We start from the raw sequence: 27,746 nt of genomic DNA, 5'->3' as shown, positions 1-27,746 counted from the left end.
CCCGACTGAAGCGGACAGTTCGACTAGTCCAACCACAGACTGAAGCGGACAGTTCGACTAGTCCAACCACAGACTGGATAGTCAAATGGCTCTAGTTACTCTAAAAAGTCGTCCTTGTATTTTATCACTTCTCCATGTTGAGATTCTAGTTCAACCAGGTTGAACTGCTTAAAACTGGAATAACCCGAATGGTTGAACAGGGTGGTTTGCAAAGTTAAGAAAGGGGATAATAAAGAAACCAAATTGAAAAACCTTCCCCTAGAAATCAAATCTGCAATTTGTAAACCTTCCATTAACTCTCAAAAACTCATTCACAAATCTTAACTTCTTTGTGTCTTCTTGTTCGTGTTGTGAGCTTCCTTGTTGTCTATGTATGTTGCTGCTAGAGCAAATTATGGAAGGAAGTATTAAGTATATTGTATATTTGAGACTTTTAGGTTTTAAGAGTTAAGAAAGAGACAAATAGGAAGAAGAAACAACTCTGGCCATTTTATTATTTTAATTAGATCTAGATGTTACACATTATCCTAAAAAAACTAAAACATGTTACACATTATACCTATTACTAAACCTAAGGCTTACTATTCTAGGACTATCACGTGTTGCCTAAGAAAAGTAAGGCTACATGCACATCAATAATTATAATATATATCTTAAATGTAATATAATATGTACATATTGTTAGTGGAAAGAGTTATATACAATAATTATATCATATACTATTCTTTTTTATTATTTCATTTGAGAAGATAATGATGATTAAATATGAATGATAGATGATATTATAATAATGTATAAAATTTATTCACTATCAATACATACAATTGTTCTCACATATATATGTGGTATCGTCTAGTCCAATCGGACGGTTTAATTGGTTAAACCGTTTAAAACCTATACATGACCTCTCTTTGTTTGATATCTGACTTGGGTCTTACAATATTGATTAATCTTAGTTTATGCTAGGAGTTACACACTAAGAAGAGTCTAATCAAAAAGGCTAGTGGTATATTATATGATAAAGTCTCAAGACTTAAATACACATAATTTTTTATGTTACCCATGTGAGACTCCTAAAATTATCACTCATTTGAGAGTTGACATTCATGACGACTTTCACTCAATTAACCCTGACCTGATTATAGTCACTTATCTTTCAGTGGCTACATTTACATATGAGTATTTAGTAATATATTTTAATTTAATATATAGAGAGACATTTAAATTGTACAATTCTTAATCAAAACACTAATTTCATAGACTTTACACATCAAGAAAATCCAATTCAAAATACATATTTATTAGGTTGAAGGACCTCAGAGAGCTGAAGTATAATATTGAGTTTGTTATGGTACTAATATTGAGATCCTAACATTTTCATAAAACCTCATATGGTTTTGTTTTGGTAAATTCTCTTTCTATGGCCAATACATTTCATATAAGAGAATAAAGTATCTCCTCATATTAGGAGATGATTTATTTTCCTAAATCTACTTATTGTCCGACATGTATCTTATTTTTTATTTTTATAATATATTTTAAATGAAAACCTCTACAGAGAAGAAAAAATAAGACACAGATCAAACAATGAATAAATTTAAGCCAAATGTGCATCTTATACTTTATTCCCTTCATATAAAGCTTAGACATTATGTTAGACTTAGTTCTAAGCCAAATGTGCATCGAATTTCTAAACCTCCTATCTAATCACTTTTATTGAAGCTTCTTCTACTTTCCCTCTCTCTCAATCTCTCTCTCTCTCTCAATCTCTCTACCTATCTTGGTTTTTCTCTCCCTTCTTAGCTAGCCTTGGTGCTGGTTGATGGATATTGAACCCTTGTGGTCTCTTGGGGGGTGGTTTTTTTCTTTCAAAGTGCATGGCTTTACCTAAAACATCATCAACAATCTCAGAAACTTTCTCAAAATCACCCATTTTCCTTCAGATCCTAGCACTTTTTTTCATTCTTCTCATCCTTGTCAATTTATCTCATCAACCAAACCCTTCTTCTATGGCTTCCTTTGAACCAGTTAAACCATCAGATAAATCAACCATGTCTACCACAAACTTGTACCCTCAGAAATCCAAGAACACACATAGTTCATCTAAAGATGCTGCTAGAGAGTTTGGTGCTGATGCTCATGAAGTTCCAAGTGGTCCAAACCCTATATCAAATTAAATGGTATGTAAGGACTCACATGGGTCTACATCTGCTATACCAAAATAGTATGTCATTCCATGTGACACTTGTTCTAATCGGTCGGAAAGTATATATTTAAGTTTAAAATTTAATGATAAAATATTTTTTTGACCAATAAGAGGAAGTAGCACATGGAGTGACACACTTTTTGGGACATAAGATATGATCCCGACTGACAGACATGCCATATATGAACCATATAGTGGACATAGATCGCATATCTCGGATGGTGTTCCATTCTTTGTCTTGAACCAATCAGATTTTAATAAATAATATAAAAATGTTACCTTTTGTTTTTAAAAGTTTTCTTTTTATCTATGTGACAATATCTGATTGGTCTGAGACGGAGAATGAAACATTGTTAAGTACAAGTGATCTTTATCCCCATATAGTAAGATGACAAGGAGTTATAACTACATTGTTATTATTGTAATTGTCATCTTCCTATATAGTTCTTATTTCACTTCATCATTTATATTGCTTATTCTTAGTTAGAGGCTTGTTGGTCTTTGTTATTGTCATCATCATTAGAAAAATATTTATTTTTCTCTTTTTTTTGGGCTGGAAATGTATAGCAAGAGACACTGTTTTTTTCCTTATGTATTTATGTATCTACCTACCTATTTCTTTCTTATATAGATGGTGATGATATGGTGTATTATATTGATGGCATAAATATTTAAATTCATGCGCTTCTATGTATTATATTTAATTGTTCTTTTCTTTCTACTTTTTTGGCATTCTACTAATACTTGTATCAAAAAGAACAAAGAGAAATTATGTAAATGGGTTGTTTTATATATTGTGGAATTGTGCCTTTTTCTTTTCCTTAATTGCTTTCTTATATGAATTATCCTTTTTTTCCCATTTTATTTGGATTTCTTCTACTATTTAAACATGGTCTTATGGAATTAACAAAAAAATATAATAAAAAAAATGCTAATTGCAGCTTTATACTTGTTTCAGAAATCAAGAATTTTTTGTACCATTTGGTTGTATTAATTGCTCACTAGTGATTTAGACAATGAGAATGGAAATTTATTTCTTTGTAAAGCTAAGCAAAATTTTGGATTTGTGTTATATGTTAAAAACTTTCACTTTTATTTATATTTTCCTCTTTCAGTTCCTAACATTTGAATTGAGCAAAAAGTTTAATGGTTCAATTTTACTATGGTGTCAATGGCTTAGTTGTCATAAAAAGTTGTGATTTTCTTTTACCATAAAAACTCATACTACAAATCAGTATTTGATAAAATTGAAACACTACAAATGAAAGAAGAATCTGAAAAAAAACAAAGAAGAAGGACCAGTGGTAGTGTGTGTTAGGTTTGCATGGCTTTCACTGCATTCTATTGGTTTTCAAAGCTGAAGAAGAAGAAAGAAAGAAAGAAAGAAAGAAAGATACAGATAAGAATGGAATCTGAGGCATACACAGCCAAGAGTGGTGTCAGATCTCTGTGACACAAAACAGTGAGAGGACATGATACCTTTTGCTTTCAATGAATCATCTCCGATACTACAGAGTCCAGTACTCGATAAAGATAGTAACACACGGAAAAAGAAGTTTTAGTAGCTATTAATTTAATTTTTTTTAATAAAAAGTATAAATTACAAATATCCGTATTCTCCTTATATTTTAATACGTGAGAGTCCAATACTCGATTTTGTATTGTGATGTTTTGCTAAACAAAATTATTTGATCTGTCTTTGGACTTTGCTTTTGTTTTCTGAAACACATTTCTCAAGAAAAGTTGATACCAATCAAAAGTCATGAGTGAGCCCATGATTTGGTAATTATAATTGTATCATTTCTATGAATCATCTTCTATTCCAATCATGTGATTTATCATCACATATCTCTTACTTTTCTTTTACCCCTTTTTTCTATTTTATAAAAACATATTATTAGTTCCCTTATTTCTTTAAATTGCAACCATATACCAGAATTTGATTAATCATACATCATAAGAATGATATGAACCAAAATTATCAATATCATTCATAAGGGTCGGATTCTAATGGGGATGGAAGTGCAGTTTTTTCTTTTAATTTAAAAAATAAATTTGTCTTATCATAAGAAACTTAAGGATACAAGTGTAATTGCATAAGACATTTTCTTTATTGTTTATATCACTTCTCTCTTAGGTACCGGAGAGGAGTTTCATTTCATACATAATCTATAGAGTATTAAATTTACGCGTCGACAGTGTAAAGATGTATACATAGTCAGTGCATCATCTATCGTTCATTTAAATTAATATTTTAAAAAATCAATGATAATTGAAAATCATTGATGATAATGCAATGACAATGAAAAAAACTCTTATAGTATCAGTGTATACATCTTTTTCTCTAATGCATAGAGTAGTAATTGCATGTCAAGAGGAATAGTATGAAAACACATGGTATATGGCAGGCCTACATTTATATTTTTATGTTATTTTTTATTTATTATATTAGTAAATTTATTTTCTAATTTCAAGAAAAGAAAAGTAGGGTTTGTTTGCATTTGGAATTAGCTTTTTGTAAAGCACCTTTTGACTTGTGTCGTTTTCTAATGCATAATCCCTATTGTGGGGTCTATTGCATTTTCTGGCATAATTATAGAAAAAGTTAGATAAGCAAAATCTTAGGCAGTGTTTAATGCTGATCAATACTTATATGTTTTTGAAGGAAGAACTTTTTCATCCATTAAGGGTATATCATAGTTAGATTTTGCTCTAATTTTAAATTGTATCCAACATTGTGATTATAATTATTTTGGATGTTATATATTAAAAAATGTAGCTGATTTATCACAATTATAATTATAATGTAGCTAGAAAGACTACCAAAATCATAATAATGCAAATTTAAAATCATGAATTGTATATATTCGTCTTACAATAGAACTCACATATCTTTCTTCCTTGCTTCCTGGAAGAATATATTTTGGCCTTTGATTTGATTTCTAATAAACTAAGATGTGAGGCTAACTTCTTCTTAGACCAGACTGCAATCGGTGAGTTACTAACTACCGGAAAGTGTCATTGTTATGAGGTATGGGAAGAGTGGAGAGCCACAAACGAAACATCGTATTTGGAACCAAAACCTTAAGGTATTAATTCTATGAGCATTTTCTACTTATAAATTTTTTCATTCATCCCCTCATATCCAATGTAAGACTTTGCCCTTGAATAAACTCAACACTTTCAAATCGTTATTATATTACTAATTAGGTAAATATCTTATCTAAATGACAACTATGGGACATGATATACTAGTAAAGTTTGTCCCATAACCATTGGAGCCAACCACCATGGATTTAGTGAATAGTATATAAAATATTTTCCAATTTAATAAGATAGGTAAGCATGATGTCATGCTTATAAACCTGAATTCTTGGAGCCATCTTGTCTTCCACATTTATGATTATTTGGTCTCTCATGATCAAATAAACTTTTCATACCTTCCTAAAGTAGTTAACATTGAAGGTAAGAAAATATGGTTAAAAGAGAAACTTTTAATTAATAACTAATAACTTTTTTATATATATGTAACCTTATTTTTATTTGAGAAAAGGAGAAATATAAGCTTAGCCTAAGTAATTTCCTCTCTAACTCCATCATTGGATTGTTTGGTTGTGGGTTTAGTGCAAGATGTTTGGTTAAGGGTGTGGTTAAGTATGGGGTCAAGGTTGTCATTGGGTCGAGATTGGTGTTGGGGTAAGAGAGAAAGTGAGACAATTGAGAAAGACATGTCACATCCCGACAAAAATGATAGTTGACAATCAAAGATCGAGTAAAGTAAGCCCATTCTGAACATCTTCAATTCTTGACTGGTCAACCAAACAAATAAGAAAGACACATTGTTGACATGACAATAACGACAAGATAATATAAGGATAATTCTTGACACCGCCTACTACATCACCTATACAGGATTGCTATTCTGTCTATGTAGCACAGACCTCATCTGCACACTATACCCTCCGTCAAACGTTAAGATAAGCCTACAATAGCTTATTACAGGATGTAAGCCTTTTTAGTGCACTCTTTTACATAACATTGTGAGGGTTGGTATTATGTGACTTACAACTCATATTCACTAATTAAATAGCTTGCCACTTTTTATGATTTCTCGGATATCCCCACCTTATTATAAAGGTAGAACAATTTTTTTATGGTTTGTTTTCGAGTTGAGTTTTCGAGAGGAATGAATAATTTTTTAAAACCATAAAATAACTGATGAAATAACTTTGAAGTCTTCCATTTCTTTTTTTTCCTTACAAAACTCAATCCACAAACAAATTATTAGGGTGATCCATGGGTCTTTTCTCCTCCATGATTAAACCGCAATTCTCCTTCATGCCCTTGTGGATTAATCATCTTGATGTAATAATAATATTTTTTTGTAAATTAAAAGCATAAAAATAACAATTATTTTTACTTATCATCTCTCTTGTTGTATCATGATTACTTCTATTCAACCAATACTCACCTAAGGATGAACATTTGTATGGACGGATATCATATGTTTCACTCCATGTCTTAAGTCAATTAGAATGTTCTATTTTATTTTATTTTTTTTATTTTTTATTTTATCCACATATTAATATATGATTGGCTTAAGATAGAGAATAAGACACCATTGGAGACAAATGATCCTATCCGATTTATATCACCCACCAATTGTCAAATAGTTGTATCTTTTTTCTTTAATTTGCTATTACAAGAGAATCATGGAGAAAAGGAAACAGGTCATCACTTTTCCTCTAGCCCTGGTATAATCTATATCATTTAAGTTGAAGACAATAGAGTTAAGGTAAGAAAAAAGATAGCTGAAACATCAATAGTCTGTTTTTGCGAGTTGAATTTTGGAAAAAATATAGGCTTATGAACCATGAAATACATTATAAGATGACTCTAAAGTTTTCTATTTCTCTTCTTTCCCTTTATAAACTCAACTCGTAAACGGACCCAAATATAAAACTAAAGTAAAAAAAATGAGTATCACAAACATTGCTTTCCAAGGTCAAAGCCTATATATTGCAAGGGAATAAAAGGAACGTGCTCATTATAAAGCAACCTATAAATTATTAAATTTCTATAATATAAGTGGAGCATCATAATGTGATACAGAAATTGAAGTTAAAGTATTCTCTCACTTAAGAGTAAAGCATGCATATAACTTTAACTCTTTAAGCTTTTTATGATATTAACTCTTTGATGGAGATTCCTCCTAACTCAGTTTTTTAGAAATAATGACTCCATTACAATTTCAATGACTTCTTCAGAAATAACTGCATATTGGGTCCATATATCTAGTAACAAAAATTGGATTTCATATTGAAGAAATCTTTGTAATAATAATAACTTGAATTTCATATTAAAGAAATCTTTGTAATAATAATAACAAAAATTGGATTTCATATTAAAGAAATCTTTCTAGTAATAATTTATCTATACTATGCATAAAGTCAAAACTACAAATAAATATTATGGCATAATTTTTCACATTCTAAAATTACCTTTTGTAACTTCTCCATTAATAAGCATCATAAACTTCGAAATATTATTTTTATTCTTTTTCACTATACATATTTTACACATTTGCTTATTTTTTATATTTTCTTCTTCAATTTATATTTGAATAATTTTCTTACATCTTTGGTCTCTATTGAGTTTCTATGTAACATTTCTTATATTAAATTATTTTTCTTTAAAGAAAGTAACACAAAAATAACACATATCAAAAAAAATAAGAATATGGGTAGATATGCACAAAATAACGATCGACATACTAATAATAATAATAACAAAACTGGTACCAATAGCACGGTAACTTGTGATCATTTTAATCAGATCTAGACACTAATCAACTAAGAACATCAACCACAATAGTAAAGAAACACGGACAAAGAATCATATTATCTTAGTTAAGTTTTGAAGAATAATAAAAATAAAGGAAAGATTTTAAAATCATCTTACGACTATATTTCATGACTCTTAAACATTTACTTTCACTTTATTGTTACCCTCCAAATTTTAACTTACCACATGTAAAGAAAAAAAGCATTTCTATATGATTAACAATGTAATAAATTTCTCCTCACTAAATTGAAGTCAAAATGATAATTAAATATTTTGTGTCCACATTCGTATTCATGATGAATCATATAACACGTGTTATGATTCACAATAAAAAATAAAATAGAATAGAAAATAGAAAAATCTCTCCACGAATCCAATCTCATTTCTTTCTTCAACCCATTAACCATCATTGATTCTCTTCCAGGTTCATCATAATTCCTTAACCATTTCTCTCAAATTCTGATTCTTCTCCTTACAAATTACCCTTCAATTCTTCTATTTTTAAATCTGAGTTTTTGATCAAAAAAATTTGATTTTTATTACTTTTAGGTGATGTTTTGGTTGAATTGCCAAATGGGTATTCATAGTTTTTCCATTCTAAAAAGTTTTGATTTTTGGGTATTCTAGATTTTGAGTTACACTATTACTCTCTGGAATTTTAAGACAATTTGGCTTATACATTCATATATATATTGATATGGGTTCTTCAAAAGATGTTAGTAGTAAAGCATGGAAATGGGGTGTGGGATTGTTTTACATATTTCTTGTAGCTACAATATGGATAGCTGCTAGCTATGTAGTGCAATCTGTTGTGGATGCTGGTGTTTCACCATTCCTTGTTACTTACATATGCAATTCATTGTTTGTGGTGTTGATTCCAATTGTTGAGATTGGGAGGTATTTTGAGGATTCTCATAGGGGTTTATGGTTTTGGAAGAATGAGAAGAAAAGTGATCATCATTTAAGGGAGTCAGAGCAAGCTATACTTCTTGATGCAGGCAACAAAGTTGTTGTTGAATCATCTTCGGTTATTATGGAAGAGATCGATGATAATGTTGATGTTAGTGATCGAAAGAGGGACGGTTCTGAATTGTTGCCATGGGAAAAGGTGGTAGAGGGGTTGTCTGATGAGGTTAAATTGATTGGAAATGTTGGTGATCAGCTCGATGAGAAAGGGCGTTGGACTCGGTCTAGAGTGGCCAAAGTTAGTCTGTTGATATGCCCGTTTTGGTTTTTCGCTCAACTCACTTTTAATCTATCACTGAAGTATACTACAGTTACAGTAAGTATATGTAGAATTGGGATTTTATCTTTCAGATTTTATGTTCTGTTTCCCTTGTTACTTGGCTTAAAGTAGATACTTTTTTATGCCATATGCAGAATTTTGATTTTATCTTTCAGATTTTATGTTCTGTTCCCCTTGTTGCTTGGCTTAAAGTAGTACTTTTTATGTCATGCAGAATTTGGATTTTATCTTTCAGATTTTATGTTCTGTTCCCCTTGTTACTTGGCTTAAAGTAGATACTTTTTTATGTCATATGCAGAATTTGGATTTTATCTTTCGGATTTTATGTTCTGTTTCCCTTGTTACATAGCTCAAAGTGGATACTTTTTAATGTCATATTCAGAATTTGGATTTTATCTTTCGGATTTTGTGTTCTGTTTCCCTTGTTACTTGGCTTAAAGTATTTACTTTTAATGTCGTATGCAGTCGAATACAATCTTAAGCAGTGCATCAAGCCTTTTTACTTTCTTGGTCTCCCTAGCATTCTTGGGTGAGAGGTTTACTTGGTTGAAGTTCTTCAGTGTTCTTCTCTGCATGGGAGGAACAATAATTGTAAGTCTTGGTGATTCAAAAAATGGTTCAAGTACAGCTGCATCAAATCCTCTTCTCGGAGACATATTCTCACTTGTTTCAGCAGGGTTATATGCGGCCTATATAACCCTTATTCGCAAGAAATTACCCGAGGATGATGGAAAGAGTGGTGAAGCCAGTATGGCTCAGTTTCTAGGATATCTTGGGCTTTTCAATATTTTGATTTTTCTTCCAGTTGCCCTCATACTTAATTTCACCATGGTGGAACCTTTTCATACACTTACCTTGAAGCAATTTTCTCTGATTATCGGTAAAGGTCAGTATTCATTATTTTTAACTTTTTCTTTTGAATTTGAAGATATGGTTAAGTTCTATACATGATATGCTGCAAAGTGCTAATTTTGTTTGCTATTCAAGGACATGCTTATTTTATCTTTTTCTCTTTCGGTGCATACCCTTTTCATTTTGTAATCTACTAATAGCATTGCAGACATACACCTAGGCACATTCTTTCAGGAACTGTTTGTTATATATATATTGCATAATTGCATGTGCTATCCAATTTAACTCCATGTGATGTTGGGAAGCTCTATTTGTCTCTACAATTACAATCACTTATATTATCAGTAGAAAAGTGTAGTTTTAGATATTGCAATAAATCTAGTATAGAAACTAGATTTTCAAAATCCAAATTGTTTAATGTTGCAAATTTGTATACTTTTATAGGTAGGCAATTGTAGAAAGTGATATTAGTATTTGTCCTACTATCTTTTTCTTTCCTTTTTCGGAAAAAAAGATTCTCCTAATATCTTTCCTTTGTGTTTCAATCTACTGAAGTGTAAATAAAAAATTCCGGTGAGAAACCAGATTAGTTTTCAGTGTTTTTTGTGAGTTGGAAATAAACTACACTAAACTTGGAGTAAACTCATTTTGGCTGCCATTGGATGAATGGTTACATATTGATTTATCATGCTACCAAAGCTGGAAAGTTAATGCAAGCATGAGTAATTGCTTCTTGTTAAATAGTTCGGGTCGAAAAACTGAGAACAAGTTTCTACTAGTTATAAAATCTCTTAATGCTAGAATTTAGAATACCAGTAAAGTGTGGCCTCCTAAGTCCACAAGGTTCCTACCATCTCGAGATCGAGGGAGGGTCAATATGTAATGTACATAACCATGGTTAATGGAGATAGGAATCGGTAGGAAGGAAAAACGAAGCCGACAACTTCTTTTCATTGTGCATGATTTTGTTTCAAGTCCTAATTAGATTTTCTCAAAAATGCTTTTCACTTTTGTTGTATGATCTCAAGTATTGTTCAAGACACTAGCAACAAAATTATCAGAATACATATCTTACAGAACTTTGACCCAGAGACCGAGTGAAATTTCCCTTAAACATACCTGATATCGTAATTGTTGAACTTAAAATTGAAAAACTAAGCATTACTTTACTTTCGACATTTTTTGTCATTATACTTTGCCTATTGAGTTTCATATTCATGGTATCAAGTTGTATTGATCTTTGTTATTGATAATAGATTTCTGGATTATTGGTGTTCTTTATTATATTAGTGTAACTGCAATCACTTTATCATATAGTCATAAAGGGTCTAAATCTATGAAGCTAGCTATTTATTGCTACTTCCAAATCCATATTCCGGAGTCTTTTCATATGTTCAATAACAGCAATCAAACCTTAATCTCTGTAGGTGAAATCGGCGGTCTTTTCATATATTGTCGAAAATAAATCTGCATTTGCACCTCAAACTTGAAAAGGATTTGTAGTAACTAACACTGATCCAACAGTTTTCTTCCTTAAATGCAAATGTTTTCTTGTGCTCGAAAATTCCCTACGCTTCTCTTGGTATCATGATGGATTATTCTCCTCACTCTTTTTGACTAATACATTTCATAATGTATGGATTGTTATTGTTTTGTGTGAAATGTAGGATTGCTTGATAATGTGCTGAGTGATTACTTGTGGGCCAAGGCTGTTATTCTTACATCGACCACAGTGGCTACAGCTGGACTTACAATTCAGGTCCCATTGGCTGCCATTGTCGATACCGTGATTGGCAATGCTCCTCGCCTGATGGATTACCTTGGAGCGGTGGCTGTCATGATTGGTTTCGCTGGAATCAACATTCCTTCGGATATTTTTAGCAAATCAACAGAAGCTGAAGTGGAATTGGAATTGGAAATGGAAAATGAGAAGTTGAGTATAAGAAATGAAGAGCTTACTTCACCAAGAACACAAGATTCTGCTGCTTAACATAGAATGTAAGTTGCATCGTAGTTACGTAATTCAACATACTCTATATTGGGTTTGTCACAAAGAAGGTCTCGTAATGTAACGAAACATGTATCCAAGTGAACTATGTACCCGTATCACGTACCAGGTAACTATGAGTTGCACTCATTACACGTTTTAGTCGAAGGGTAACGTTGCCAAATTAGTTGCAAAAGCTGAAACATGCTATAGTACTATACCAGACACATATTAAAGGAACAAGAAAAAGCAGAACTAAATTGCTGTGTGGTTCTGTAAATTGCTCCTTGGATGAAAATATCAATTCATCATTCAAAGCAAACAAATAAATATTTAGTTCAAATGTCCATGGATTTATTTTATACATATAGTGTTTAGCCTTTACTTTTTTTATGACAAGTCATTGTGCAACAAATTTGAGTCCAAAGCACAATGTATGAGTGTAGGAAAATTGATGTTGATTAACAGATTAGCATGATTTATACGTGTATAAGTTTTATACATTGTTATTACATTATTCATCCATATTTAATCATCACTGACTCTTGAAAAATCAAAATAATAAAAGATATAGAATGAATGAAGTAGGAAGTAAAACGAGTAATAATTCCAATAAAAAACAGCAATAATTCAATGAGATGAGTCCACCACAAAATGTTGCAGTGATATTTGCATAAACGTTTTAGACTGAATTGTGAATGACAACACCAACACTTGAACATTTCCAGTGAAAGAAATATGTTAAAAGCACAATGACACAAGCATTGTTAACTCTGTGACACTGCAGTATGCCCATATCTTTGCATCACTCTTCTAGTAGCAAGGGCTGCCGCCTCACTAGCACGCATTGTCCCGGTAGCCATAATTGCAGCAAACTCTTTGCTGATCTCGTCTTGAACTTTGCCACGAGCATTGCCGAGTGGATCTCCGGCCACTACGTTAGGTGAAGACTTCTGTTGTTCCCCTTCTGTCTTAGAGTTGTCAGGGTTTGTGGATGAGTTAGTACTGCTTGAAGTCTTTGCGGTTGCAGCTGAAGCAGTACCCGAAGGAGCGGCTGTTGAAGGCCTGAACTGTGGTACTTGTGGAACTCCACCGGATCTCATTGTTGTCTCTAAATTCTGTATCATCGGCACTGCAAAAATGGAAGTTACAAATACAAGATGTCAGATGATGACAAACCAAGAGCATATAACATCGTTAAACATTGTGGCTTCTGGAAGCGGGAACCCGTCAATTTTATGTCTGAACTTTTCGAGTAAAGTGTTGTCGGTGATAACTTACATATAAGAGCCCCCATGGGGCTGCTCATAACTTCATTAGGGAGACTTAGAATATATTCAGGAATGGTTGCTCCAACCAAAAATTGAGCAACTTCATTGCTGAAGTTGTTGCAATTGTGGGTGAGCAAACTATAAGCTTCGGCTGTGTACCGTGGACTGATTTCCTGCAAATACATTTCAAAAACATCTTTCGGCACATGTGTGACACCTAATTCTACCACTCTAAGTGGAACTCCGTATGGTGTTGATCCTGCAGGAGAATGCTGTATGCCCCCTCCGAAGTAATACTCGTTACCATAAACCACTATTCCAGTGTGCCTGAGGTGCAAACAAAGTATCCCAAATTATAACCTTTCGACATGCCAATAAAAGAACGATAAAATAATGATAAGCCAACAAAAGTAGTACCTATCACAATCTCTATTTCTACACCAAGTATACATTTCAATTTTCAGGTAACATTACAAATCCAACATCACAACACATCATGTAAAACTAGTTTTTTAGAATAAACTATTACGACATCGGACCGAGAACACAATACTCTGACCAACAACAAATGTAAGCACTCACCATATACCCTCAATAGCTTTACCCAGAAAAGAAGTTGAAAGCTGTCGAGCAAGTCCTTGGCTTAAGTCATAAACATTTACAGTTACCCGGTGACCTTCCTGCAATCAAGTACAATGATAAATGAACTAACAATTGCAAAGAAACTACAGATAATATCAAATTGTTGTAAAGAATGAACCAAAACAACATTTATAAAATAAAATTTAGTTCCACGTACCTCTGCCATCAAGTCAATATACAATTACTCGGCCACTCGAGTATACTTACAAGAACTTATCAGATGGAACCTACAGAATCGAAAAATGGATTTCGATAAGAAGCTGACGGAAACAACCATGGAAATGAAATACCTAGGTGGACTAAGCATGTAAAAGCCAAAGAAAATATGAGAACTTTGTCTTCAAATGAGAAACAAGGGTATTAAGCACATCAATTCATTGCATTTTTCCAATCCTCGCCTTTTTTTCAGAATCATATATTTACATAGAAACCAGCACATATCTATTCAGAATTTAGTCCATGTTTAAAACTATTATGTGCTTACATTGTACTATGATCCAGTGACAAAAAAAAAACACAACTTATACAATTTAGGAACTAATTTATCATACAATTTAAATATAAATTAAAGAGTAAAATTATAAATTTCAAGCATAGGGATCAACCACGGAAACACCTTGAGAAAACATATTTCTACACAAAAAACAATGAATGGTAAATTCGGGATAGACATCAGTTGTACCACAGTTTGTGCCACTGCATGTGTCATTTGTGATTGGTTAGAAAATAGTTAATTATTAAATTTTTAAGTGATTAATGGTACACGCAGAGGCACAATTTGTAGGACAACAGATGTGCTCCGGTAAATTCGATAACAACCCCAAAATACAATGGCAATTACCAAAGAAACCTAAGACCCCAGAAGAAGAAAATCTCAAATTTTGAACCCAAAATACAATGTTTTTCCCTAAATGAAACACGACCCAGTTGAGAACCAAAGTCAAAGATTCAAACTTTCAAGCATTTACAGATGCAAACAATAATGGGCACCCAAAATTCAAGAGCTACCTTGAGAAAGAAAACTTCAAATATCACAATCAATTCAAACACATCCATGACCCAATCAAAAAATAAACACATACTCACAGAAAATTTACACACACACATATATATATAGAGAGAGAGAGAGAGAGATTTACCTAAAAGAGATGAAGAGAAGGAACAGAAACAACGTTGAAGGTAAAGGCGTGGTTAAATAGATTGGGGACTATTGTTAGTGTGTGCTTTTCAATTTCACCTTCTAGAACCTACTATTCACTCATTGAACAAATAAGATATTAAAAATATATTTCCTTTATTTTTTTTATACTCAAGTTATTTCCTCCCTTCTAGAACCTACTAACGACTATTATATGTGTTCACATCGTAAAAGATTTATACATAATCAATATATTATTTATCTTTTATATTAATTATTTTTTGGAAGTTCAATAATAATTAAAAATAAATAATAGATAATATAGTAACAATATAAAAAACTCTTAAATTTTTCGTGTATACATTTTTTTCTCTAAATTATTTTGATTTTCTTTATAATCTTAAAAATTAATTCAAATCTATGAAAAATTATTTGAGATGTAAATTTATAATCTGTCTATAATATATATTTATCTATACTTATAATTCTAAAGAGGGTTAATAATATGGGGAGTGATTTTATATTTTTCTCTTGCATCATATTCTCATTATTACACTAAAAATAAATCTATTATTAGTAATTTTAATAGATTTTATATATTCTACTTTTTAAAATTAATTTATACTTATATAACTTTTTTTGTGTGAGTTTAATTTATGACAACAAGTTCATTAAATTAAAAAATTATTTATGTGTACTACTTTTAAAGACTATATATATATTAAACTTTTCATATATATATATATATAAAGAGATAGACTAGAACTTGACATATCTTATTTCAATGACACCAAAGAGAGGATATTAAATGAATGAAATTAGTACATGAGTAGAATATAATGAAATAGAGTCACTTTGAGGTTCCCTATGAATGACATTTTTTAGAATGGAGCCAATGCGATGAAGTTCCACGAGTTACGAAGGAAACTTCGAGCTCATATTGGTCATGGGTTGAGAACGGGACTTGAACTCTATGAGCTTGAATTTTCCGTTGTTCCTCACTAGCTTAGTAGTAGAGTGATCGACTGTTATCTAATTGGTCGTAAGTTCGAATATATATATTATAATTGAAATGTAGTTTTATGGAAAGTTTTATGTTCTATTCTAGTAGATTTTTTGATATTATCAAGGGTATCTCATCATAATATGAGTAAGAAGTCAATCCATTTTGGGTGTGTGATTGTCTCTCTTAGAGGTGTCAAAATGGGCGGGCCCATGCAGACTAGCTCGCCAAAAGCTCGAAAATTTATAGGATTTGTGTATCATTTTAGGTACTTTTTATTGAATCTAAGCTTTTAGTCCGGCCCGATCGGACTATATTAAAACCGGGTTCGGATTGGGCTTACTCGAGCCACTAAAATCAAATAAGAAGACATTAAACTATATAGATTTCACTTTTCATTTCTTAATTGTGTATTTAATTGGATTTAACATCTACCAAAAAGACATAATAAATAATATAACTTTTACAACAAAACTAAAAGACAACATAATTGTTTACCATAGAGAAATCCACACAATCAAATCTAACACAATAGTTCACACTAAAAATATTGATAAATAGCATACAAAGGATCTTCATACTGAAAGTAAAAAATAACAATATTCTATTACGATGGTTATTATACTTTGACATGTAGAATTCATTCTAAACTTGAGCCTATATTATCATTACTATAAACCAAAGTGATAATATTTTGATATTATCCAAATGTTTATATATTAAAGTGAAGTCATAAATTATATTGTGTTAGGGAGATATGGTTTAATAGAAACGAGAGATTTAGTATGAGTTATGTTAAAAATCATATACAAGGACTTGACATCATGTCTTAACTCAAAACACAATGCATTAGATCTTTAAGTTTGATTGCGTTGAGTGTAACAAGTATGTTAAAAACGTTATACATTAATATCAAATGATATATTTATATATATATATATATTAAATAGAGTAAATTTGTTAAAATTTAAATAAATATTTTTCTACTATTACGCGGGCTGGGCCACCACAACCCGCAACCCGTTTAAGGTGGGTTTCAGCTACAATTTGATATGCATAAAATATATCCAGACTTTTTAGCCCAATTTGGTTTAGCCCAAACCCGATGTGGGCTGGCCCGAACCCGTCTGGGTAGCCCGTTTTGACACCTCTAGTCTCTTCTAACAATTGTCGCTTTCAATAATCAAACTCTTGATTTTTGGTCATACTGATGAACTAGCGGTAGATTTAATATTTTTAAGTATTTTTGGAAAATATCATTGTTCATTTAGATTAAATATTTTTAGAAATATTTAAATATTATTGAATTTTGTATTTATTTTTTAATAAAATATTTAATAACATACATATTACCATTGTATTCATATCATTATTAACATATATGTTACTGTGCATTCGTATGATCAAACATGTTCAAATACATAATGAAAATAAATGACAATGATGTTGTGAAACTTCCTATTAAAAATGTTATAAAGAAAAGAAAACACCAACGAAACAAAATTGTCTAAGATATATTCCAAAAGTCATATACTTGCAATATCAACACCATTAAGAACCGTATAATAAAACAATGACCTACATCTCCACTCTTTCTAGGCCAAATTTCATATAATTTATAGGAATATTATGAAACCTAATAACTTTATTAAAAATTCAACATGACATTCAGTAAGATAGGCAAAATGTGATACTAAAATATATGAAAACTCAAACAACTTCCATGATAGTTGAATAAGTGATTTTTGAATGTGTCAAATAACTCAATAAGTGATTTTTTTTGATAGATTATGATGTAAATTAGTGATTTTAGTTATATATGTATACCAAAATTATACTTATTCTTTAAAACTTGTTTTATATGAGGTATGATTTTACATAAATCTCAACCCATATTGATTAGGTGTATAGTAGTATCATAGAATATTTTAGGAGAAAAAAGTAAGTGAAATATGACAAGTGATAATGTGGAAGGAGCTTATTTTATTATATATTTAATAGATAGATTATTAAAATATATTAAAATATATATTGTACAAATGTGATTATGTAGTCTGAGTATATATTAAAATATATTAAAACATACATTATAAAAATATGATTATGTAGAGTGAGTATGTACATTGTATTACCATGAAACCTTTTAGGAATGAAAAAATTAAGGAGAAAATGACATGTGACAAGTGATGATATGAAATAAGTTTATTTTATTATATATTTAATTAATAGATTATTAAAATATGCATTGTAAAATATGATTATGTAGTATGTGTAGGTATATAGTAGTATTAGTGAACCTTTTAGGAGGGGGGAAATTAAAGAGTAAGTGACATGTGACAAATGATAATGTGGAAAGAGTTTATTTTATTAATAGTTAATAGGTAGATTATTAAAATATAGTAAAATATACATTATAAAAATGTTATTATATAGTGTAGGTAGATATTAAAATGTACATTGTAAAAATGTGATTATGTAGAATGGGTAGATATATAATACTACTATGAAATATTTTAGGATAGAAAAAATAAGGAAAAAGTGACATGTAACAAGTAATAATGATGTGGAAAGAGTTTATTTTATTATATATTTACATAATTAATAGATGTTATGTTAAACTTTAATACCATATCCAAGACAAAAAAACAAAAAAGAAAAGGAATTTGTGAAGAAAAAACATATAAAGTTTGCATTTTAGTGGCAAAAATTTCCATAGATGTTTTAAAAAGGCCCTCATTATATGGTGTTTATTTATTTATTTATGAGTTAATTACACTCACAACTCTGAGATTTAATAAAGTTATACAAATCATTTATATCTTTTTTGTACCTACAAAAATCACTCTTATTTATGTATATATGGAGTTACTCACGTGAGAAGAATGAATCATTGTGAGAAATAAGAACAATTAATATAGACTATTGGATCTTATCTGAATGGTTATAAGTCCTAGATCTATTGTTCTCATAGTTTTTATATGAAAATTATTTTCACTTCAGTCATTTTGTTTTAATATATATACACACAATACACTAACTACTATTACACGAGAAATAAGTGTGATCCAAATAGTATAAGAGTCATTATATCTTCATTATTTTTGTCATTGTTTTATGCTATGAGTGTGGTTAATCATTTTAATATATAATGAGAATAAAATATTTTCTTATAACAAGAGATAACTTATCTCCTTAAATTTACTAATTGTTTGACATGTGTCTTATTTTTTCTTTTTATAATATATTTTAAAATAAAAACTTCTTGAAGGAAGAGAAATAAGACATACGTCAAAACACTGGATGAATTTAAGAAGATAAATTATCTCTTGGTATGAGGTGATACTTTATTCTCATATGTAATACATATGCACAAATGCATGTGTATCCTTTTAATAATGTGTGAAGTTTTATACATGTAAAGTTAATATAGTAGTGGAAGGCTTCACTAGATACTCAGATAGGCTAAGAGTTCAAAGCTTTGATTCCTGTGAGCGGCACTTGTTAGGATAAGCAACAATACACATCGAAATGATTAGTTCTTTACCCATAGAGAAGATACCATTAGTTATATCAAAAATAAATTTTTTATTGAGGATGTTTGTTTAACACTGATTGAGAAAATAGACTGATATGAAATATATGGAATACTTTGTATTCAAATATTAAATTTTCCAATTTTATCATACAATTGGATAAGACAAAAAAGCTATAATTTTAAAAACATTTAATGAGTCATTATTTGTTTTGCCAAATTTGTTTCTCTCATTTCCCTCTTCTCCTTTTAGAACATGTTTTCATGCAATGTTATGAAGATCATACTGCATTGGATGATCCAATTAGTATGATTGTTGAATGAAGTTGTAAACAATTTTGGTTCACAATCTTAATTGAACTAGGGTCAGATTGTTTTGAATCGTGAAAATTTTGATTCATTCATGTTAAACTCACCTAAACTTGAATAACTCGGGAACAAATAAGAAGGTTTACTTAGATTTTTAATTTTTTTTAATACAACTCTAATGGTTTGCTTTATTTCACTCAAAAAATAGAGAAATGTAACTCCAATATAATTATACATAAATATTAATTATATATTTATATGTTTATTAATTATATATTTATATGTTTATTAATTATATATGACTTCGTTCAATATGACTAGACAGTATAACTAGTTAAAACTAATATGATATCTCTTCCAATTTGATATTCGACTCAAGTTTTATGATAATACATTCATGTATTATTTATGACCAAGAAATTATTGTGTGCATCTAAGATAAATTATTAATTAAATAATCTTAATCTTTAATCTCGACAATAAATTCAATTTATCTAATTCATGAATCTCGTCGATTAAATCTAAACATAATCAAATTGATTAAGACAATTTAGATCGATTTTATTGAACGACAATAAATTCATTTGATCTAATTCATGAACCTGATCGATTAAATATAAATTAATTAAGAAAATTTAGACCGATGGTAGTGAATTGGATCAAACTATTAGAATTCATTAATCATTGATTTGGGTTAAATTAATTTGGATTGAAACAATTTGAACCAAACTAAAGTACTTATAATATTTTATAACCCACTCATCAAGTAAGAGTGAATTGCATGTTATTTTCCATTCCTTATAAGTTCTTCTCACTCACTCTCATCAGCAACCATCACTCAACACAACAAGTTCTGTTTTCTTCATCCAATTCCTCTCACCTTCTCAGCTAGATTCTCAAATCTTTAGGTATTTATCTCTTTCTCCTTCTTCCTTTTATTATACAAATCATAATCATTTCTGCATCATTGCATAATACAATAATGGGGTGAAAGAATGTTATTCGTATATGATCGATAAAATATTTTTATGGGAAAAAGATGTATGCATCGTTGATGTTTAATTATTATTGACTTTTCAAAAAAAAGTAATCCAAATGAATGATGGATGATAATATGTATGTGTATAAATTTTATACTCTATTTTTATTATCAATATGTGATACTTGAGTTGTAAAATTGTTTATTTTGTTTATTTGGAATATGTTTTAATGGAATGAAACGTGGATTTCACATTCCATATTTTTCTGTGAATTTCCTTGATTACTTTATATTAATAATTTGGTTTGGTTCAAGTTATCCACCCAAAATTCATAAAAACTAAACCGATCAAATCAAATTATCATCGATTGGTTCAAACTAGTGTTGTGATAATCAGTCTGGATTGAGTTGTTCGACTGCTGACTAGACTTGAAAATGACTCTAGTTTGTAGTCTTAATCGAATGAAGGTTGAACCACTTTGAATCAGAGAAATTCCAGTCTAGCCGTGTTAAATTTGGTTAAACCGGATTATCCTAGGAAGTAAATCGGATGGTTCACTTAAAATTTAAAAAAATGGAACATTACTCAAATATTTTGTTTTACTCCAGTCTAAAAAAACATAGAAATATGTTACTTCAATATAATTAGATGTAATTATTAATTATATAAATTTTATATTTATAGATAAAAATTATTAATTATATATGAAATCATCAAGCCTAATCGAACGATTAAATCGTTTAAACCTAATACAAAATTTCTTCTGATTTGAGGTTCGACTCGAATTTCTTTGGTTCAGAAACAATGATTTATATAAATATGATTCTAACCGATTCCATTATACCTTTAATTTTTTTTATTTTTTATTCAATGGTGCTAACACTAAAGAAAGTTAAAGAAAGGTAATTTAACTCCGCAAATAGGGTAAACAAATATTGAATGATCAAATACAACCTCATGATTAAATTCAACCCAAGCTAATTGGATTGAATTTTTTTAGTCATCAAGTTAAACCAGATCATATCAAATTAAAATTTAATAACTTTTAGAGTATGCATTTAATTACATTTCTATTTTTCATTTCAACTCAATTACTCCTATTTAAAAAAGTGATTAAACTTTTCGTTCTTTAATATTACACGTGTATTAAATTAGAATTGAAAAATGGTAACTTTTTACATGAAATAGACTAAAAATTTATGATAAAAAATATCAATAACCAATAAGCAGACTCCATCTAATCCAACCTATTCTTTACTTTATTTGATTGAAAATCTAAAACTGATGTGATCTATTCCGACCCAACCCAATTTTCATAAATTGGATTGTATCATTGTTATTAAATTCAGATTAGAGTTGGTTAGAGTACTGAATCAATGAGTTATTGGTTGGATTAATGAGTTAATAGTTGGACCGGTTAACTTTGTTTATATTAAAAATTCTAAAAATTTCATAGTGTTAGTTAACATTATTTAATAACTCTATATTTCAAATTTAAAAATATTATCCTACCTAATTAAATAACCAACAAATAATATTTTATTTTTATAAAATGACACAAACAAATTGAAAACATCATCAAATAACATATGTATTGTACTTTATTTGCAAAAGAAATGTACATAAATTAAAATTTAATTAAACAACAAAGATATTACTATAATATAAGTTAATAATGAAAAATATAATTACAAATAAATTTAAAGTTTTTTTCATCTCAAAACGTCATTGTTTTTTGAAAATATATATTTTGATTGACTCGGGTGGTTCAACTGGTTTGACATCGAGTCACCAATTTTAGGCTATGAGAGGTTCGAACCGGTCAGATGTCCGATTCTCAGTTGAACCAGTCGGATCCGCCGCTCCAAGCTGAGTTTTGTAACACTAGATTGGATTTTGATCGCGATCCAACCTTAGAACAACAATTGTATAGGCTCCTCTCCTGTATTGGATTCTCCATTATCTAGGCCATAAAAAAAATAAAAAATATGCATTCTTAGATTTTTTTGGTATGTCACATGTTAGAATCAGGGTCATACTGAACTATTCAGTACTGAAGAGAAGATCCCAACCCTTTAAGGCCATTCTGAAAAGATGAAAATCCTCCTAAACAAAGAATAGTAATGGAACAATGAGTGACATAAACCTTGAACAAGATCCATGGCCACCTTGGATTCCATATCCACAACAACCTTAGTCAAACACCCAGGTTGCAATTAATACAAGTCTTGTCTGCATGGTGAAAAATAACCATGCAGTTTCTAAATCCATCAACCCCTAAAATTGATCCATAAATATTAAGTTTTGATATAATCATATGGAGGAGACACCCAATAAATAAAATGAAACCACACCAATCTTTTGGTACATGTTAAGATGATACATGTACTTTCCCACGATGTCAGCAGCTGAGAGTCTCGTACACTGTGTCGCTGTTTTTTAGTGGTTGAGAAAGTTCTAATCACATGATATTATACCAAGAATTGTGAAAGTTCAATTAGTTGTGAAAGTTTTAATCACATGATGTTATTGTGAAAGTGCACACCAAAAACAGAAGAATTTTGAATGTTCAATTAGCCATGGCCTTTAAAAGGTGTGATTGAGAAAGAAAAAGTTGTTTTGGATTTTACAAAATGTGTGAAACTTGTATGATCACAGGTTGGGTCCATAAAGGCAGTGCCTATAGAAGTTTCACTCAAGAAAATTTCTTTCTGTTTTGAAAATGATTATGAAGGTTCAATTGACAAATCTTTAAGGCCTTGTTTCCGAGTTGGTTTTTAGAGGCGAAAGAAGGGAAACGGAAGACTTGAGAGTCATCTCGCAAGTGTAATTCATGGCTCTGAAGCCTTTCCTTTCCCTCCATTGCTCTCCAGTAACCAACTCGGAAATAGACCCTTATCTGAATTCCGGGGCGATTCTTATGTGTAATGTGTAAAAGCTTCTAAAACCATGTGTTCCTTATTTGCAGAGAAGACAATAAGTCTTTTGGAAACTGGGTTTTTCTACTATGGCTGAAGATTCTGGTGAATGGGATGCTGACAAAATGTGTGTAACATGGCAAAACCTAAGCTTCTTTCTTTCAGTTTCTGTTTCTATATTTCTTATCTAATTTTGCATCTCCTCTTGATTTATTATATTGTAAGAAACATGTCACATTCTTGGTTTTATTATGTTTTAGGCTTGACTTCTATATTCATGATTATCTTGTGAAAAATAATTTACATGCCTCAGCACAATCTTTTATGACTGAAGCAAACCTTCCTGTTCATAAACCAGGTATAGATTGTTGCTTATTCTTAAAAGAATCCATCTTTTATTTACAAATTTATAGTCGAAAATTCAAATTCTAGAGGAATTATCTATAACTTTACATAGTATATGTGCTTAAGGCCACACTTGGTTATTGTTAAGTGTCAAAGTCCTACAGTTAAGCCCTCAAATGTGTGTTGTATACGAGCCAATAAGCCGTTTATAATGACTTCGATAATCCTCCCCCTATCGGCTAGCTTGTGTGATACGGTTAAGCCCGATTTTTCTAATAGTTACGTTAAATATGTGAGTTGTGTTGTTTGATCTTTCACAGCAATGAAGGATGCGCCGGATGGATTTCTTTATGAGTGGTGGTCTGTCTTTTGGGACTTATCCCTCACAAAGATGCAAAAACAATGCTCCGAGTCTGCCTCAGCTTACATCGAGGTTTTTTTTCGTATTCCATAGCTGTGTCTTATATTTATAGCAAACTGGTACTTAGTGATTTGCATTTTTGTAGGCTCAGATAGCGAAGGCGAGAGAACATCGACTTCAAATGCAACAATTGCTAGTAATGCAGAAGGACAGTGCACAGTTACAGCAAAGAGATAGTGATCATTCTGTACTAGGTGGTTCCTTAAATGCCATGAACTCTAAGGTAGTGATGGGGCCTCCCGAAGCAAGTGTGTCAGCGACGGAAATGTTCGAAGAACGAATGAAACAACTCAATTCAATGGGTTCAGAGGCATCTTTAACTCCTATGCATACCTATAAAATGGCCTTTCCCAAATCAGCAACAACTCATTACAGGTAAATTTGCTTAGCTCTATAGTGACTTTGGGTTAGAAGTATTATTATGAACTTCATCTTTACAATAATAATTAAAAATAAATAATAGATAATATAGTAACAATATAAAAAACTCTTAAATTTTTCGTGTATACATTTTTTTCTCTAAATTATTTTGATTTTCTTTATAATCTTAAAAATTAATTCAAATCTATGAAAAATTATTTGAGATGTAAATTTATAATCTGTCTATAATATATATTTATCTATACTTATAATTCTAAAGAGGGTTAATAATATGGGGAGTGATTTTATATTTTTCTCTTGCATCATATTCTCATTATTACACTAAAAATAAATCTATTATTAGTAATTTTAATAGATTTTATATATTCTACTTTTTAAAATTAATTTATACTTATATAACTTTTTTTGTGTGAGTTTAATTTATGACAACAAGTTCATTAAATTAAAAAATTATTTATGTGTACTACTTTTAAAGACTATATATATATTAAACTTTTCATATATATATATATATAAAGAGATAGACTAGAACTTGACATATCTTATTTCAATGACACCAAAGAGAGGATATTAAATGAATGAAATTAGTACATGAGTAGAATATAATGAAATAGAGTCACTTTGAGGTTCCCTATGAATGACATTTTTTAGAATGGAGCCAATGCGATGAAGTTCCACGAGTTACGAAGGAAACTTCGAGCTCATATTGGTCATGGGTTGAGAACGGGACTTGAACTCTATGAGCTTGAATTTTCCGTTGTTCCTCACTAGCTTAGTAGTAGAGTGATCGACTGTTATCTAATTGGTCGTAAGTTCGAATATATATATTATAATTGAAATGTAGTTTTATGGAAAGTTTTATGTTCTATTCTAGTAGATTTTTTGATATTATCAAGGGTATCTCATCATAATATGAGTAAGAAGTCAATCCATTTTGGGTGTGTGATTGTCTCTCTTAGAGGTGTCAAAATGGGCGGGCCCATGCAGACTAGCTCGCCAAAAGCTCGAAAATTTATAGGATTTGTGTATCATTTTAGGTACTTTTTATTGAATCTAAGCTTTTAGTCCGGCCCGATCGGACTATATTAAAACCGGGTTCGGATTGGGCTTACTCGAGCCACTAAAATCAAATAAGAAGACATTAAACTATATAGATTTCACTTTTCATTTCTTAATTGTGTATTTAATTGGATTTAACATCTACCAAAAAGACATAATAAATAATATAACTTTTACAACAAAACTAAAAGACAACATAATTGTTTACCATAGAGAAATCCACACAATCAAATCTAACACAATAGTTCACACTAAAAATATTGATAAATAGCATACAAAGGATCTTCATACTGAAAGTAAAAAATAACAATATTCTATTACGATGGTTATTATACTTTGACATGTAGAATTCATTCTAAACTTGAGCCTATATTATCATTACTATAAACCAAAGTGATAATATTTTGATATTATCCAAATGTTTATATATTAAAGTGAAGTCATAAATTATATTGTGTTAGGGAGATATGGTTTAATAGAAACGAGAGATTTAGTATGAGTTATGTTAAAAATCATATACAAGGACTTGACATCATGTCTTAACTCAAAACACAATGCATTAGATCTTTAAGTTTGATTGCGTTGAGTGTAACAAGTATGTTAAAAACGTTATACATTAATATCAAATGATATATTTATATATATATATATATTAAATAGAGTAAATTTGTTAAAATTTAAATAAATATTTTTCTACTATTACGCGGGCTGGGCCACCACAACCCGCAACCCGTTTAAGGTGGGTTTCAGCTACAATTTGATATGCATAAAATATATCCAGACTTTTTAGCCCAATTTGGTTTAGCCCAAACCCGATGTGGGCTGGCCCGAACCCGTCTGGGTAGCCCGTTTTGACACCTCTAGTCTCTTCTAACAATTGTCGCTTTCAATAATCAAACTCTTGATTTTTGGTCATACTGATGAACTAGCGGTAGATTTAATATTTTTAAGTATTTTTGGAAAATATCATTGTTCATTTAGATTAAATATTTTTAGAAATATTTAAATATTATTGAATTTTGTATTTATTTTTTAATAAAATATTTAATAACATACATATTACCATTGTATTCATATCATTATTAACATATATGTTACTGTGCATTCGTATGATCAAACATGTTCAAATACATAATGAAAATAAATGACAATGATGTTGTGAAACTTCCTATTAAAAATGTTATAAAGAAAAGAAAACACCAACGAAACAAAATTGTCTAAGATATATTCCAAAAGTCATATACTTGCAATATCAACACCATTAAGAACCGTATAATAAAACAATGACCTACATCTCCACTCTTTCTAGGCCAAATTTCATATAATTTATAGGAATATTATGAAACCTAATAACTTTATTAAAAATTCAACATGACATTCAGTAAGATAGGCAAAATGTGATACTAAAATATATGAAAACTCAAACAACTTCCATGATAGTTGAATAAGTGATTTTTGAATGTGTCAAATAACTCAATAAGTGATTTTTTTTGATAGATTATGATGTAAATTAGTGATTTTAGTTATATATGTATACCAAAATTATACTTATTCTTTAAAACTTGTTTTATATGAGGTATGATTTTACATAAATCTCAACCCATATTGATTA

At 30.1% G+C, this 27,746-nt stretch overlaps 4 protein-coding genes across 4 annotated transcripts; 3 read left to right on the top strand and 1 right to left on the bottom strand.

Annotated features, from left to right (window-relative positions):
* Positions 1,878–2,177, top strand: LOC109363642 (CLAVATA3/ESR (CLE)-related protein 44-like). Its single transcript, XM_019609896.1, has one exon. It carries the CDS (start codon positions 1,878–1,880, stop codon positions 2,175–2,177), a length of 300 nt encoding a protein of 99 aa, XP_019465441.1.
* On the top strand, positions 8,386–12,497 carry LOC109325873 (thiamine-repressible mitochondrial transport protein THI74-like). Its single transcript, XM_019558470.1, has 3 exons — positions 8,386–9,332; positions 9,762–10,182; positions 11,816–12,497. Exons 1-3 carry the CDS (start codon positions 8,748–8,750, stop codon positions 12,136–12,138), a joined length of 1,329 nt encoding a protein of 442 aa, XP_019414015.1. The 5' UTR covers positions 8,386–8,747; the 3' UTR covers positions 12,139–12,497.
* On the bottom strand, positions 12,724–15,206 carry LOC109325892 (desumoylating isopeptidase 1-like). Its single transcript, XM_019558493.1, has 5 exons — positions 15,188–15,206; positions 14,206–14,275; positions 13,989–14,086; positions 13,417–13,733; positions 12,724–13,267 (listed from the first exon to the last, which is right to left on the bottom strand). Exons 2-5 carry the CDS (start codon positions 14,212–14,214, stop codon positions 12,903–12,905), a joined length of 789 nt encoding a protein of 262 aa, XP_019414038.1. The 5' UTR covers positions 14,215–14,275; positions 15,188–15,206; the 3' UTR covers positions 12,724–12,902.
* LOC109363641 (transcriptional corepressor LEUNIG_HOMOLOG-like) lies at positions 24,018–25,073 on the top strand. The gene is made up of 4 exons (XM_019609895.1): positions 24,018–24,055; positions 24,189–24,286; positions 24,594–24,706; positions 24,780–25,073. The coding sequence occupies exons 1-4, from the start codon at positions 24,018–24,020 to the stop codon at positions 25,071–25,073; spliced, it is 543 nt and encodes a 180-aa protein (XP_019465440.1).

This window comes from Lupinus angustifolius, chromosome LG13 (genome assembly GCF_001865875.1).
Source record: "Lupinus angustifolius cultivar Tanjil chromosome LG13, LupAngTanjil_v1.0, whole genome shotgun sequence".
NCBI lineage: Eukaryota > Viridiplantae > Streptophyta > Magnoliopsida > Fabales > Fabaceae > Lupinus > Lupinus angustifolius.
This window is presented reverse-complemented; position numbering and strand designations above follow the sequence as displayed.